Source organism: Carettochelys insculpta, chromosome 4 (assembly GCF_033958435.1).
Source record: "Carettochelys insculpta isolate YL-2023 chromosome 4, ASM3395843v1, whole genome shotgun sequence".
Classification (NCBI taxonomy): Eukaryota; Metazoa; Chordata; order Testudines; family Carettochelyidae; genus Carettochelys; species Carettochelys insculpta.
In genome coordinates this window covers 757,051-770,181 of record NC_134140.1, presented here as the reverse complement: position 1 = coordinate 770,181, position 13,131 = coordinate 757,051, and the positions used below count along the sequence as shown (strand labels likewise).

The 13,131-nt window shown below is 48.9% G+C and overlaps 2 protein-coding genes across 3 annotated transcripts in view; one reads left to right on the top strand and one right to left on the bottom strand.

The window, feature by feature from the left end:
- The window catches only part of LOC142012223 (dedicator of cytokinesis protein 2-like), a 454,965-nt gene that overhangs the window by 166,443 nt on the left and 275,391 nt on the right, over nt 1-13,131 (top strand). The window lies entirely within an intron of this gene.
- Nucleotides 171-13,131, bottom strand: part of LOC142012268 (uncharacterized) — a 46,761-nt gene continuing 33,800 nt past the window's right edge. For both annotated transcript variants that reach the window (XM_074992124.1, XM_074992126.1), the window contains exons 3-4: nt 11,094-11,168; nt 171-550 (exon numbers count right to left, since the gene is read on the bottom strand). In XM_074992124.1, the coding sequence (XP_074848225.1) occupies nt 355-550; nt 11,094-11,168 (271 nt within the window). In that variant the 3' untranslated portion in view covers nt 171-354. The remainder of the gene's footprint in view (nt 551-11,093; nt 11,169-13,131) is intronic.

Here is a 13,131-nt window from a genome sequence, read left to right as displayed (position 1 = left end):
AAACAGCAGGAGCCAGTCACTGACCTTTTAAGTACAAAAACTTACTTGCAAGTATTAGTGTAATGAAAATAGCATCTCCCTAGAGTTTATTGATTTTCTCACTAACTATAGTGGTGGTCCCCTTCAAACCCCCCCCCCCATTATGTACACAAGGACGTTAGTATGTTAAGCTGGGAAGAGGTAAGAATACAAAAGCTGGTGCTACCCAAACCCTAACCTCAGAGTGAGGGAGATAAAGGAACAGAGTGCTTGATGTATCAGCAATAGAACATATCTTTGGCAGTGGGGGCTTATGCATGTCCTCTTGCCTTGGCCATTGGGTGTTTGAATCCCCCCCCCAGGGAGCACCACATGTCACAGGAACCAGAAACATTTGCGCCTGGATTTTTTGGACTCCAGTTTTGCTGGCAGCTTCAGCACTGGAGATGGCTCCTGCTGGTTTGGAGTGGAAGCCTGGGCGGTCAGAAGGGAACTCTGCCTTGGCTCACTTTCAGTGCTGCTCAGTACCTGCTGGAAGCGGCCTTCCTGCTGCCGAAAATCATGTTCCACACTGTGGGAGCCACAAAACAAAGAAGAAGAGTTTAAGGAACATTTCATACAATCATAATTCAGGTACAGTCGGTTCAAGTGAAAAGAGCTGGATCAAGAGCTTTAGAGAATGAAACCCTTTTTCTAGGTAGCCCTTCCCCTGCTCTGTCAGGATCCCCCTCACCAGGAGAGTTTACTGTCCGCACCCTTTCAGGTCTCAGTCTCAGCTTAGACGTTTAACAAACTGGGCTGGGACCTTTCATGATGTGGACACCTGAGCTCGTCTGAGACATCAATACATTTTCCACCAGCTACTTAGCTGATGTCAGATGGGAATGATTTCAGCCCTTTGGAAGGGCTGATTAGCTTAGGAGAGAGATAATAGTCTGCAATCTGTCTTCAAAGCCCTTTGTGTACATTAACAATTAATTACAGAACAACTTTTCTCCCATTGTGGCCCAAAGTACTTCAGAAACTTTCCTGACTCTCCAAGCTATCTGCAAGGGTTACTCACCCACTACTGTGGGTTTAGCCACTGCCATGCACCAGGGATCGATACACCTCTAGCCTTTGGGGGGATATGCAATTTCACTGGTCAGTTTTATTGCAAATGAAAATGTGATCAGGACCCCTCCCCTCCAATGAGTGCTGCAGGCCAGCAAGCCCTGGCCCACCAGCAAAGGCTGTCCTGAGCCCTGCTCTGGGCTCAGATGGGTGTACTCACTCCCTCAGCCCACAGGGGAAGCATACTACTGAGAGGAAGGTTCCTCAGTGAGAACTCACAGCCCCAAGCTCATTCCAATGTGATGGCTGGCAGCAGATGTGGCCTAGCTGCTCTCAGCCCAGGGGCAAGCAGCACTGCAGGAGCCACTTCCCCATCCAGGTGCTCCAAAACCTGGACTCTGTGACCTTGGGTGGGGCCTGTGATGGGGCATCCTGGACACTTTGAGACCCCTTCCTGGGCTCACAATCCTGCTGGAACCTCACCCCCGGGCAAAGAAGCCGCAAAGTGCATCCTGCAGGCCTGCCTAGAGAGGTTGCAGGGAAGCAGTCAATCAGAGTCCAACAAGCTCAGCTAAAGGGAGTGGCAGGCTGAGAGCAGATCCGTTCCTGGTGGGGACCAGAGGAGTGAGGCAGGGGCTCCTTGCTGTTACTCAAGGGAGAGCCAGACAGTAGGTTCTGGTGGCACTGGCATTTGAGGAGGAAGAAGAGGAGTTGAGAACTTTAGACCTGAGGACAGGCTGAAGAGAAAAGGACTATGTGGGAAGCAGCCCAGAAGGACAGCAGCAACTATTCAAAATAGCAGCCGCATGTTGCTTCCTATGAGTCAGTAGGTGGGCCTGGATCTGCAGAGAGGTCAGAGCCCTCGAAAGGGGACACATTTTGAACTAGAATTCAGAGGGCTCAGGGAGGGGCTGAAGATCCTGAGAGGGCCCACCTATGCTGGCAAGGTTTGGTACCAGACAGCATGGAAACCCTCTAGTGCCAGAACTAGAGGTTTCTTAGCTGGTTACCCTCACTGCCTTTTCCTGGTGGTGACAGAAAGGTCTGTCCTCCTTGAGGGTACCCTTCCCCCATACGTATCTGGAAAATTCTGATTAAATGATGACTGAGATGAAGAGGATTTAACAGAAAAATAGAAAAAAATTAAATAAAAACTGACAAATCAGCTAGAACAGAAAAGGGAGGGAAGAAAAATACTTATTACAAGGGTCTGTTAAGTTAAGTGGGCTGCCTGGGATCACTACGAATATCAAAGATAGGGAAACTGTCCTTGTAACGCATAGGGTAGTTGATATATTTGAGTCCAAGGTGTAAGGTATTGAACTTGAGAATGAATTCTAATTCGGATGTCTCCCTTTGAAATCTGGTGATAAAGTCTGTTTAAGAATGCAGACTTCCAAGTTTTGAATGCTATGACCAGCCATAGAACAGAGCTCTGTTAGCACAGCCCTCCGCATCAATGTTACAGACCCTATCACCTGGGCTTCTGAAGAGGAACCACTGGCTCACCCTTACTCTTACAAAGGGTGTCCAGCATGTGGGCCATATGACTTTCCTGGCTTCTCACCTGGGACCATGGGAACTGCCATGCTGAATGAGATCAGCAGTCTCTCTCAGGGCACGTTTATAGCTACTGGAAGATTGACATGCTAGTGATTGATCTTTTGGGTTTGATTTAGTGCACCTAGTGGGGCTGCACTAAATTGAACAACTGGGGTGCCACCTTCAACCCTGATATTCCTCACAGTTGCGAGGTATAAGGGAAGCTGATGGGAGAATTTCTCCTGTTGACCTCCCACTGGAGATGGTGGCAAAAATGGATTTAAGATATGTCCTCTCCAGCTACACAATTCTCATAGCTGGAGTTGCATATCTTAAATTGATTTGCCCACCCCACCAGTACAGACTAGCTAACTCCGTATCCTGTCTCTGGCAATAGGCAGCACCAGAGCTTCAGGGAGGTTTTGTCTTATCTGTCCCATTCCTAATGGCTCCTAACAGTGTTAGCCATTTGATTGCTGGTGTGCACTGAGCAGCTGTTTTTTTCAGAGAACTGTCCATGATGATTTTAAGATTCGTGTCAAACGTTCAGTCCCACTGGGGAGCAAAGTATATCTTCTATGCTTGAGCCAACTGTTTCGTCCTCATGGACCAGCTGGGAGCTTGAGGGCTGCACAGCAGCTCAAGGTGAAAATATGGCACAACACTCATTAAAAGTTGCTTATGATGCCTTAACCGTAACTGTTGCTATAAGTGAGCTGCCTGGCTAACCTGCTCCTGCCTGACCACAGACACAGTGCAATGGGAGATCTTTCCCCTGTGAGACCAGACATGCTCACAGACACTTGAAAATCATAACAGACTCCAGGTCAGCACCTTTCAGAACTGACCCGCAGCAGATCACAAAGCCAGAAAGAGACACTTCAGACGTCTGTTGTTTCAACAAGCAAAATTTCTCCCACAAACTGAGTCAAGGGCACAGCTTTCGCTGCAACCTTACGGTGAAGAGGGAGGCCTTAGTCTCAGTCAGTGCTCTCTTTCCTTCTCTGTCTTTGTTTTTGTGGTGCTACTCAGGAGCCCCTATGTGGATCACATACAAGGGCTCTCCTTATGTAGCCAGCCTCAGCTCAGATTCATCTCTGATGTGGGCACTGATTTTCCTCTCAGTCAGACTATGAATGTACTGTTCTCTTTCTCAAGCCAAGTTACAGAGGGTCCATGCTAAGAAGGTGCCTAGTTACTGACCCAACACCAGTCCATGAATCAGCAGGCCTGGCTGTGGTTTTGGTGATGGCTTAGGAGGCAAAGGATGTCCGCATGTGCTGGGAAAACAGAGGCTGTGCTGGCACACAGTTCAGGCTGCCTTGCTGTCTCCCCAGCAGCTCCCCTGTTCATCAAACACATGAGGGAATGGATGGAATATGTGGGTTTCTCCCCATGTAAAAGAGGCCTTGGAGGAGCAATTTCCCAGCACCATCTTTAGCACGTGTGAGGACAGAAAGAGACTCTGTGTGGGCCTTCTTCCCTTTCTCACTGTCACTAGAAGCAAGTTCTGGCTCTTGGTGAGCTGCAGGCATTAGCACGGACAGTTATAATGCCTTGGGGCTGTATGTTAATCCTTTCCTTAATGGGGTCATGGCTGCAGGTGGGCAGGTGCCCCAACCTTTCAGTGAGGAAGAGGAGTAAAAACCTGCTGCTTGAGAGAGCCTGGATCCCTGTGAGACCACATGCAAGGTCTGGGCTGCTGTGTTACTCTCAGCAGTACCCGGAGGGCATGGATGCTGGTGCAGAAAGCGCCTGCACTGCTGCTTCCAGATGTGCCTGAGGTGCTGGCAAAACAAAGCTACACAAAGGCCAATCTAGTTCCTGTTGTACAGGGAAGGTCCTGACTGCCCCTGCAGCCCATGCACAGGGCTTTCCCAATCACAGCCCATTTTAAATGTCCCTGGGGCTCCCAGCCTTTCTCCTGGAAAGCAATGTCCCAGCCAGATACATCACCCAACTGAGGACTTTTCCTAAGACTAAGCCATTATCCACCTTTATGTCCCATGAACTCTCATTACACCCTCAGGAATTCTGTTTACATAAGACCATAAGAACGGCCATACTGGGTCAGACCAAAGGTCTATCTAGCCCAGTATCCTGTCTGCCGGCAGTAGCCAATGCCTGGTGCCCCAGAGGAGGTGGACCGAAGACAATGATAAAGCGATTTGTCTCCTGCCATCCATCTCCCGCCTTCGACAAAAGGCTAGTCACCATACCTTACCCCTTGCTAATAGCCATCTATGGACCTAACCTCCAAATATTTATCAAGCTCTTTTTTAAACTCTGTTAGAGTACTGGTCTTCACAGCGTCCTCTGGTGAGGAGTTCCACAGGTTGACTGTGCACTGTGTGAAGAAAAACTTTCTTTTATTAGTTTTGAACCTGCTACACATTAATTTCATTTGGTGTCCTCTAGTTCTTATATTATGGGAACAAGTAAATAACTTTTCTGTATTGACTTTCTCCACACCATTCATGATTTTATATACCTCTATCATATCACCCCTCAGTCTCCTCTTTTCTAGACTGAAAAGTCCCAGTCTCTCCTCATATAAGACCCGTTCCAAACCCTTAATCATTTTAGTTGCCCTTTTCTGAACCTTTTCTAACACCAATATATCTCTTCTGAGGTGAGGAGACCACATCTGCATGCAGTACTCAAGATGTGGGCGTACCACAGTTTTATATAGGGGAAGTAAGATATTCTTTGTCTTGTTTTCTATCCCTTTTTTAAATTATTCCTAACATCCTATTTGCTTTGCTGACTGCCGCTGCACACTGCGTGGATGTTTTCAGAGAACTATCCACTATAATTCCAAGAGCCCTTTCCTGATCTGTTGTAGCTAAATTTGCCTCCATCATATTAGGTGTATAATTAGGGTTATTTTTCCCAATGTGCATTACCTTACACTTACCCACATTAAATTTCATTTGCCATTTTGCTGCCCAATCACTCAGTTTGCTGAGATCTTTTTGAAGTTCTTCACAGTCTGCTTTAGTTTTGACTATCCTGAACAGTTTGGTGTCATCTGCAAACTTTGCCACCTCACTGCTTACCCCTTTCTCTAGATCATTGATGAATAAGTTGAACAAGATTGGTCCCAGGACTGACCCTTGGGGAACGCCACTAGTTACCCCCTTCCATTGTGAAAATTTACCATTTATTCCTACCCTTTCTTTCCTGTCTTTTAACCAGTTGGATCTTTCCTCCTATCCCATGACCACCTAATTTACATAAGAGCCTTTGGTGAGGGACTGTGTCAAAGGCTTTCTGGAAATCTAAGTATACTATGTCTACTGGATCCCCCTGTCCGCATGCTTGTTAACCCATTCAAAGAACTCTAACAGATTAGTAAGACACGACTTCCCTTTACAGAATGGTTTGATACCATTCTGACTACCATGCAAACACAGGATGGTCTGTCCAGACAGGCCTGGGTGTCGAGCAAGGCAGAGACAGATTGCTTGCAGGGAGAGGTCTTGCTGAAATCATATGCCGTGTGTGGTGACACCATTCCTTGGCCTGATGAGCAGGGCCCACAGGAATCACTGCCTGTCTTTTGTGCACAGGTCAGTGATGGGAGATTCTGCTTGTGTCTCACAGTGCTCCTAGTGCTGCTACACACAAGGCTTAGCATGGGGGCACTTCAGCTCTGCTGATGCACTTTCTCCCTGAAGGTGACTTTATCTCTGCCCTCCCATCATCCGAGTACTCTTTACTATCAGGAGTGGAAGCCTGGAGGCCTGCCCTCTGCAGCACATAATCGTGCTTCCTCTAAGCTGTCCATATCCATGCAGTGGGGTGGCTGCTGCTACAGGAAGGGGACTGAAGCAAACAGGCAGGTGAATCCCTGGCCTGGGTATGCTTTATCCCTTTGTTGCACCCATAGGCTACGTCTACACGTGCAGCCAACATCGAAATAGTCTATTTCGATGAATAACGTCTACACGTCCTCCAGGGCCAGCAACGTCGATGTTCAACTTCGACGTTGCTCAGCCCAACATCGAAATAGGCGCAGCGAGGGAACGTCTACACGTCAAAGTAGCACACATCGAAATAGGGATGCCAGGCACAGCTGCAGACAGGGTCACAGGGCGGACTCAACAGCAAGCCGCTCCCTTAAAGGGCCCCTCCCAGACACAGTTGCACTAAACAACACAAGATACACAGAGCTGACAACTGGTTGCAGACCCTGTGCCTGCAGCATAGATCCCAGCTGCCGCAGAAGCAGCCAGAAGCCCTGGGCTAAGGGCTGCTGCCCACGGTGACCATAGAGCCCCGCAGGGGCTGGAGAGAGAGCATCTCTCAACCCCCCCAGCTGATGGCCGCCATGGAGGACCCAGCAATTTCGACGTTGCGGGACGCGGATCGTCTACACGGTCCCTACTTCGACGTTGAACGTCGAAGTAGGGCGCTATTCCTATCTCATGAGGTTAGTGACTTCGACGTCTCGCCGCCTAACGTCGAAGTTGGTGCCGCTACTTCGAAGTAGCGTGCATGTGTAGACGCAGCTATAGTGTCCAACACTGGAGTTAGCCATGCCTTGCAGTGATCCTTTATGGATCCTGAGTCAGTGGCCACAACGCCTCCTGTTACCCTACTCTCTGCTTCTTCAGGCCCAAGATTCAAGTGCATCATGGCTGGAAAGCAGGAATGCAGACTTGTGGGCGCTAGCACTCTGCTCAACATCCCTTCTGGGCCACAGAAAGCTGGGTCCTGTCCATGCCCCTTGGGATGTTAAATAAGAGTGGAGCCAGAAGGACTTCTTCCCTCAGGCCAGGTGGCCCCTGGGGTAGCATATCTGCCACTCCTGAAATGGTGGCACTGGGCTCCAACATACTCTGAGAGAGCAGTGTGTAAAGGGTGAATGTATGATCTCATGAGTGAAGGGACATTTGCACACCCCTTGCTCTGGCTAACCCTCCCCCAACGCCAGAAGTTGCCTGGGGGATACCCTCCCTTGTAAGGAACTGAATCCTGCTGTCTCGCGGCTGAGCAGAGCCCTCGTTCTAGCCGCAGGCAACAGAAGGCTGGCTGTCTTCAGCCAGCTGGACTGGGCCGCAGGAGGCCTGTGGTCTGTTCCCCATCCCCCACATAACCATGAGGAAGGCATTCTCTCCCTGGGCCGCAAGGAGTATTAGCTTATTCCTATGTTTCTTTTCTATGAGACTGCGAGCTCCTCAGGGCAGGGACTGGGTATCACAGGGCATCTGTCTGCACTGCATTCAGCACGTGGGGCCTTGGTTGCAGCAATGGCAGTAATGATAAAATCAGCCTTTGCTACGGCACAGCAGGGGCTTGAGGAGGTAGAGCGCTGTAGGCTCCCGAGGGAATCTCGGTCTCCCTCAGTTGATGGTAGCAGCACTAACTTGCAAGCGAGCCACTATTGCACTGCTCTCCACTAACCCCTGCGCCTTACCCTGGTGTCTCTTCCGTACAGTCTGACCGGCACCCAACATTCCTTGTAACAGAACCAGATTCTCGACGTCTGGAAAAGGCCTCGGGGTCCGGGCATGATGCTGCTCTATAGTCTGATGCCTTGTGCCTGGGTGGGTCCCACCAGAGCACTTTGTTCATCATGTGGACGGCAGCTAAGCCCAGAGGGCGTCCACAGCAAGAAACAACAGTTACACAATCCACCTCCGTCAGCTGTGACATCTCTGCCCAGCGCATGCCACACAGACAGACCTGTCAATCCCAGTTAGCACTGAATCCCCTCCCCACCTACACGAAAGGAGTTTGCGGTTGGCTGATGTACACAAGCACAGAGCAAGAGACAGACCGAACCAGACTGCTCCAGATAGAGACATGCACCCAGTGCAGCAGGTGCAGGGAGAGAGCCCCCCTACAGAGGTGGAGGAGAGACAGAGTGCTGCATGCAAAGAGGTGGTGGCAGAGGCGCATGCACAGACACACACAGGCAGAGAGAAGCCCCCAGCCCCTCCAGCAGAACACCATTCAGTCTTTAGTGACACTAAGTAAACATAATTAATGTTGCACACACACATCAAGAGAGCAGGGAGCACAGACATCAAAAGAACTTTAGAAACATGCACAGGGACCCCCAGTCTGACATGCAGAGTGGACAGCTGGGAGCACCCTCCCACAGGGTAATGGGCACAGTGCCCCCAGGCCTCCCTCCCTCCCAGGCCACATAGCACCTGTCCCTCCTGCTTCCTCAGGCCTTTGTGGCATGAGATGGACTGCGCTGGACCTGGGGAAAGACAAGAATGGAGACAGGTGCTCCCTCTCCCCAGGCACAGCGGACTAAAGAGCTGGGCCCCTGGGATCCCACAAACCACCTGCTAGGGCCAAGGCCAACATCCTAGTCAGAGGCATGACCTGGAGACAGCAGGAGGAGTTCCAGCTGCAGACAAGAGGCAGCATGGGGCTGGCGGGACTCAGCAGGAGCTGACAGATGATGATGAGCTGTTACTCCTCATACAGAGTAACAGAGAGGGAGCTGTGCTAGTCTATATACTATCAAAATGAAAAGCAGTCAAGTAGCACTTTAAAGACTAGCAAAATAATTTATTAGGTGAGCTTTTGTGGGACAGACCTACTTCTTCAGACCATAGACTTCTTCATACAGGGCTTTCTCATTGCATTTACCAACAGCCTCACTTCCCAGCAAAGTCTCTTTAGCTCAGTGAGGGGGGAGGGATGAAGTGTGTTGGGAAAGAGATGCAGGAATCTCCCCAAACAGACATGCAGCTCTGCTAATGCCAGTGATCTCAATATTCAGAGCCCCTGATTCCAGCCCTTGGCTCCCCTGTGCACACACAGGGCATAGATTGTAAAGCCAGAAGGAACTATTCTGAGGAGCTAGTCTCCCCTGCATAACACAGGCCAGAGCATTCCAACCACGGACGCCTACATTGAGCCTGTAAGTTCTGGCTGAGCTAGAACATGTCCTGTAGCGAGAGCGCATCTTCATTTAAACGCTCCAAGGGACAGAGTCCGCCATACCCTTGTCTCAGCTGTTCCAGTGCCCAGTTACCCTTCCCTACAAATACGTGCCTGTGTGTTTTGTGTTCATCTCTCCTCCAACCATTCCAGCTGCTGGCTGCATTCTGCCTTTGGGTATGTCTACAGGGCACTTAGGCACCTGCAGCTGGCCTTGACAGCTGATTCCTGTCCCTAGGGGTTGGGATGGGGGACTGTTTAATTACAGTGCAGATATTAGGGCTTGGACTGCAGGCCCTAAAGCCCTGGCTCCACTTCGAGCCTGAATGTCTACACCACAGTTGCACAGCACCTCCCCTGGCCAGGGCAGGGCATTAATTGCAGCATGGGCATACCCTTTGTCTGCTAGATTAGAGCCCTCTCCAAACACAAATCTTTCCCTGTGCAGGTACTTACTGATTATAATATAGTCACTGCTTAACCTCTTGAGTAAACTAAATAACTGAGCTTCCAAAGTCTTGCACCACATGACAATTTCCCAGCCCTGGAATCATTTTTCTAGTTCTTTTCTGGACCTTTCCCAATTTTCCAGTATCCTTTCTAATGTGTGGACAACACATGAACTGGCCACAGAATCCAGCTCATTACTGCAGTACACAGTGGTCATATACCCTCTCTACTTCTGCCAATACAGAATCAAGCATACACCCAAGGTGCACATGTGCGCTCTGATCCACCACATCAAACTGGGATATCCCATTTGATTGGTTGGTTTGGACCTCAAGCTCCTTTCATAGTAACCACTTGCTAAACAGCCCTCTGCAACAGCAGTGCATGCCCTCGATCTAGAGGACTGGCTCGTGGTGTTTTCTGAGCTGTCTGTTCTCTTGGTGCTCCTTGTGTGGGGTGAACATCCCAGACCCACTGTGCCTCCCCACAGAGACAAATGGAGGGGCTGCTTTTCCTGCACCCTAGGAGAGGACTGGAGAGGATAGCATAACCCACTGCCAGGGCACATCTTGTGGGCTCTGTCAGACCTGCTCTGTCTGTGACTGTCACCCTGCGGAGAGGCCCTAGCAGAGACAGCCAACCTCAGGGCCAGCTCCGACCCTGCTGTGGAAGGCTGCAATTCACAATTAAAGTGTGGGAAGAGGTGGAAGGAGCGACAGTCTGTGTCTGGAACATAAGCGGATGTTGAGCCTAAAGTAGAGCCACTAGAAGGTCAGTGTGATCCCCCTGTACCTGGTGGGCTCTGTAGAATAGAATCCTAGAGTCCTAGGGCTGGAAGGGACCTCAGGAGATCTTCAAATCCAGCCCCTTCCCAAAGCAGGATCAACCCATCTGTAATAGGCACTGCCCCGTGTCGAGAGTCCATTGCCCTTGACCCGATGCTCACAGAGTGCAAAATCCCTAAGACGGTACTTTGTCTTCTCCCAACCTTGCTGATCTCTGAGGGATCCCCCTGCTAAGATACTAACAGACACCAGCACTGAACTGCCACTGGCTACAAGACTGAGGCCAAACAGGGAATTCCAGTGTGGCCCTGGTGAGAGGAGGCAGAAAGGGAGCCAGGCTGGAGACCCCTCTCAAGCTGGCAAGGTGGCCCTTACCTGTAGATGATGCAAGCGCAGTCCCGGCAGGTCCCACAGTTGGCAATATCCTGCCCTGTCCGGTATGAGTATCGCCTACAACAGAGTGGAAACCCCATGAGCAAGGAACCCTGGGGTTGCTGTTCCCAGTGTCTCTCAAAACCCTTCCTGTAAGAACTCCCCAAGGGTGTGACATCATGCCATTGTCATAGGTAGAAGGTGATGTCAGTTATGCAAGGTAGTAGGAGGCAATGAGCCAAAGCGATGGGAAAAATACCTGAAGAACTACAACCCCCCAAACAGCAAGAAAGAGGAAAGGGGCATGGAGAGTCCCGAGGGTATTGCATGGTGAGGAGCAAGGGAAGGCGGGCTAGGCATCTGAACCACTAGTAGATGCTCATCCCCTCTTTTAATCTTGATAAGTTCTTGGCCCTAATACCATCCTGTGGCCCTAATACCATCCTGTGACAGTGAGTTCCAATGAATAATTACATTGTGTGCAAAAATATTTGATTGATTTTGAATTTTCACTATTCAGTTCCATTGACTGTGTTGGTGTGCTGTGAAATTGGAAGAACAGTTCTCTGCTGATGCCTCTTCTCTCTATGGGAACAGCACCAGGCTGGTCAGACCTTTATGGGAGTTTGCCCAAAATTCAAATCATGCCTGTCATTTGTTCATTTTTGAGCCTCGCCTAATTCTGCAATACACCAGGTAAAGTGAGATGGTCTACTGCAACCAATATCTAGATTCACCAAAAGGTTAGCAGTGATCAGATAATTAACAGAGAACAGCCACGTAAATGGCATAGGCACTGAGGCTAAAATAGGGAAAGAACAAGTTAAAAGTTACAGAGAAAAGTTAGAGGTTTTAAAATTGGCAAGGCGCAATGACAAACATCCTACAAAATTTCTGAAGAAATCTCTGAACCATTAGCAATTATCCCTGAGTATTCGTGGAGGACAGGAAAATTACAGAGGACTGGAAAAGGGCAAATATAGTGCCTGACTCTTCAAAGGGGAATAAGGTTAGCTCACCTTAAATTCAGTATTCATAAAGATAATGCAGCAACTACTCAATCAGTTTGTAAGCACCTCAAAGATAGTAAGATGATAACAGTCAACATGGACTTGTCAAGAACAAGTCATTTCAAACTGATGTGCCTTGTGGATGAGGTGAAGCAGTAGATGTGGCGTAACTCCATTTTATTAAGGCTTTTGATACCATCTACATGATCTTCTCATAAACAAACTATCTATCTATCTATCTATCTATATATATATATCAATATATCTCACAGGCAAACCAACAATAAGATGTTTACACAACTGGTCAGAAAACCTTACTCAGAGAATAGGCATCAACAGTTCACTGTCAAGCTGGAAGGGCATACTGAGTAAGGTCCCATGAGGATCTGTTCTGGGGCTTGTTCTGTTCAGTATATTGATAAATGATTTGGACAATGGCACAGAGAACACGCAGACCACACGAAGGTGTGAGAGGTTGCAAACACTTTGAAGGACAGTATTAGAGTTCAAAGGGATCTTGATAAGCTAGAGAAATAGTCTGAGATAAATAGGATGAAATACAAATCAGGACTAATGCAAAGTACTCCATTTAGGAAGGAACAGCCTATTGCACAAATACAAAATAGGCAATGACAGCTTAGGCAGGAGTACATCACAAAGGGAGCTGGGTGTTCTAGTGAATCACAGTTCAAATATTAGTCCACAGTATAACATTGCTCCATTCTGGGACATATTAGCAGAATGTTGTAAGCAAGATATTCTATTGAGACCTAATTCTTCCACCTGGCACTGCTAAGGCCTCTCTGGAGTACTGAGGGCAATTCTGGGCACCACATTTACAGGGAAGATGTGGACAAACTGAAGAAATTCCAGAGGACAGAAAAAAAAAAAGATCTAGAAAACATGGCAAGATCGAAAAAGTGGGCCTGTTAGTCAGGTGAAAAGAAGACTGAGGAGGGACATGAACCATCTGCAAGTATGTAAAGGTTTGTTGTGAAGAAGAACGTAAGAACAGCCATACTGTGTCAGAT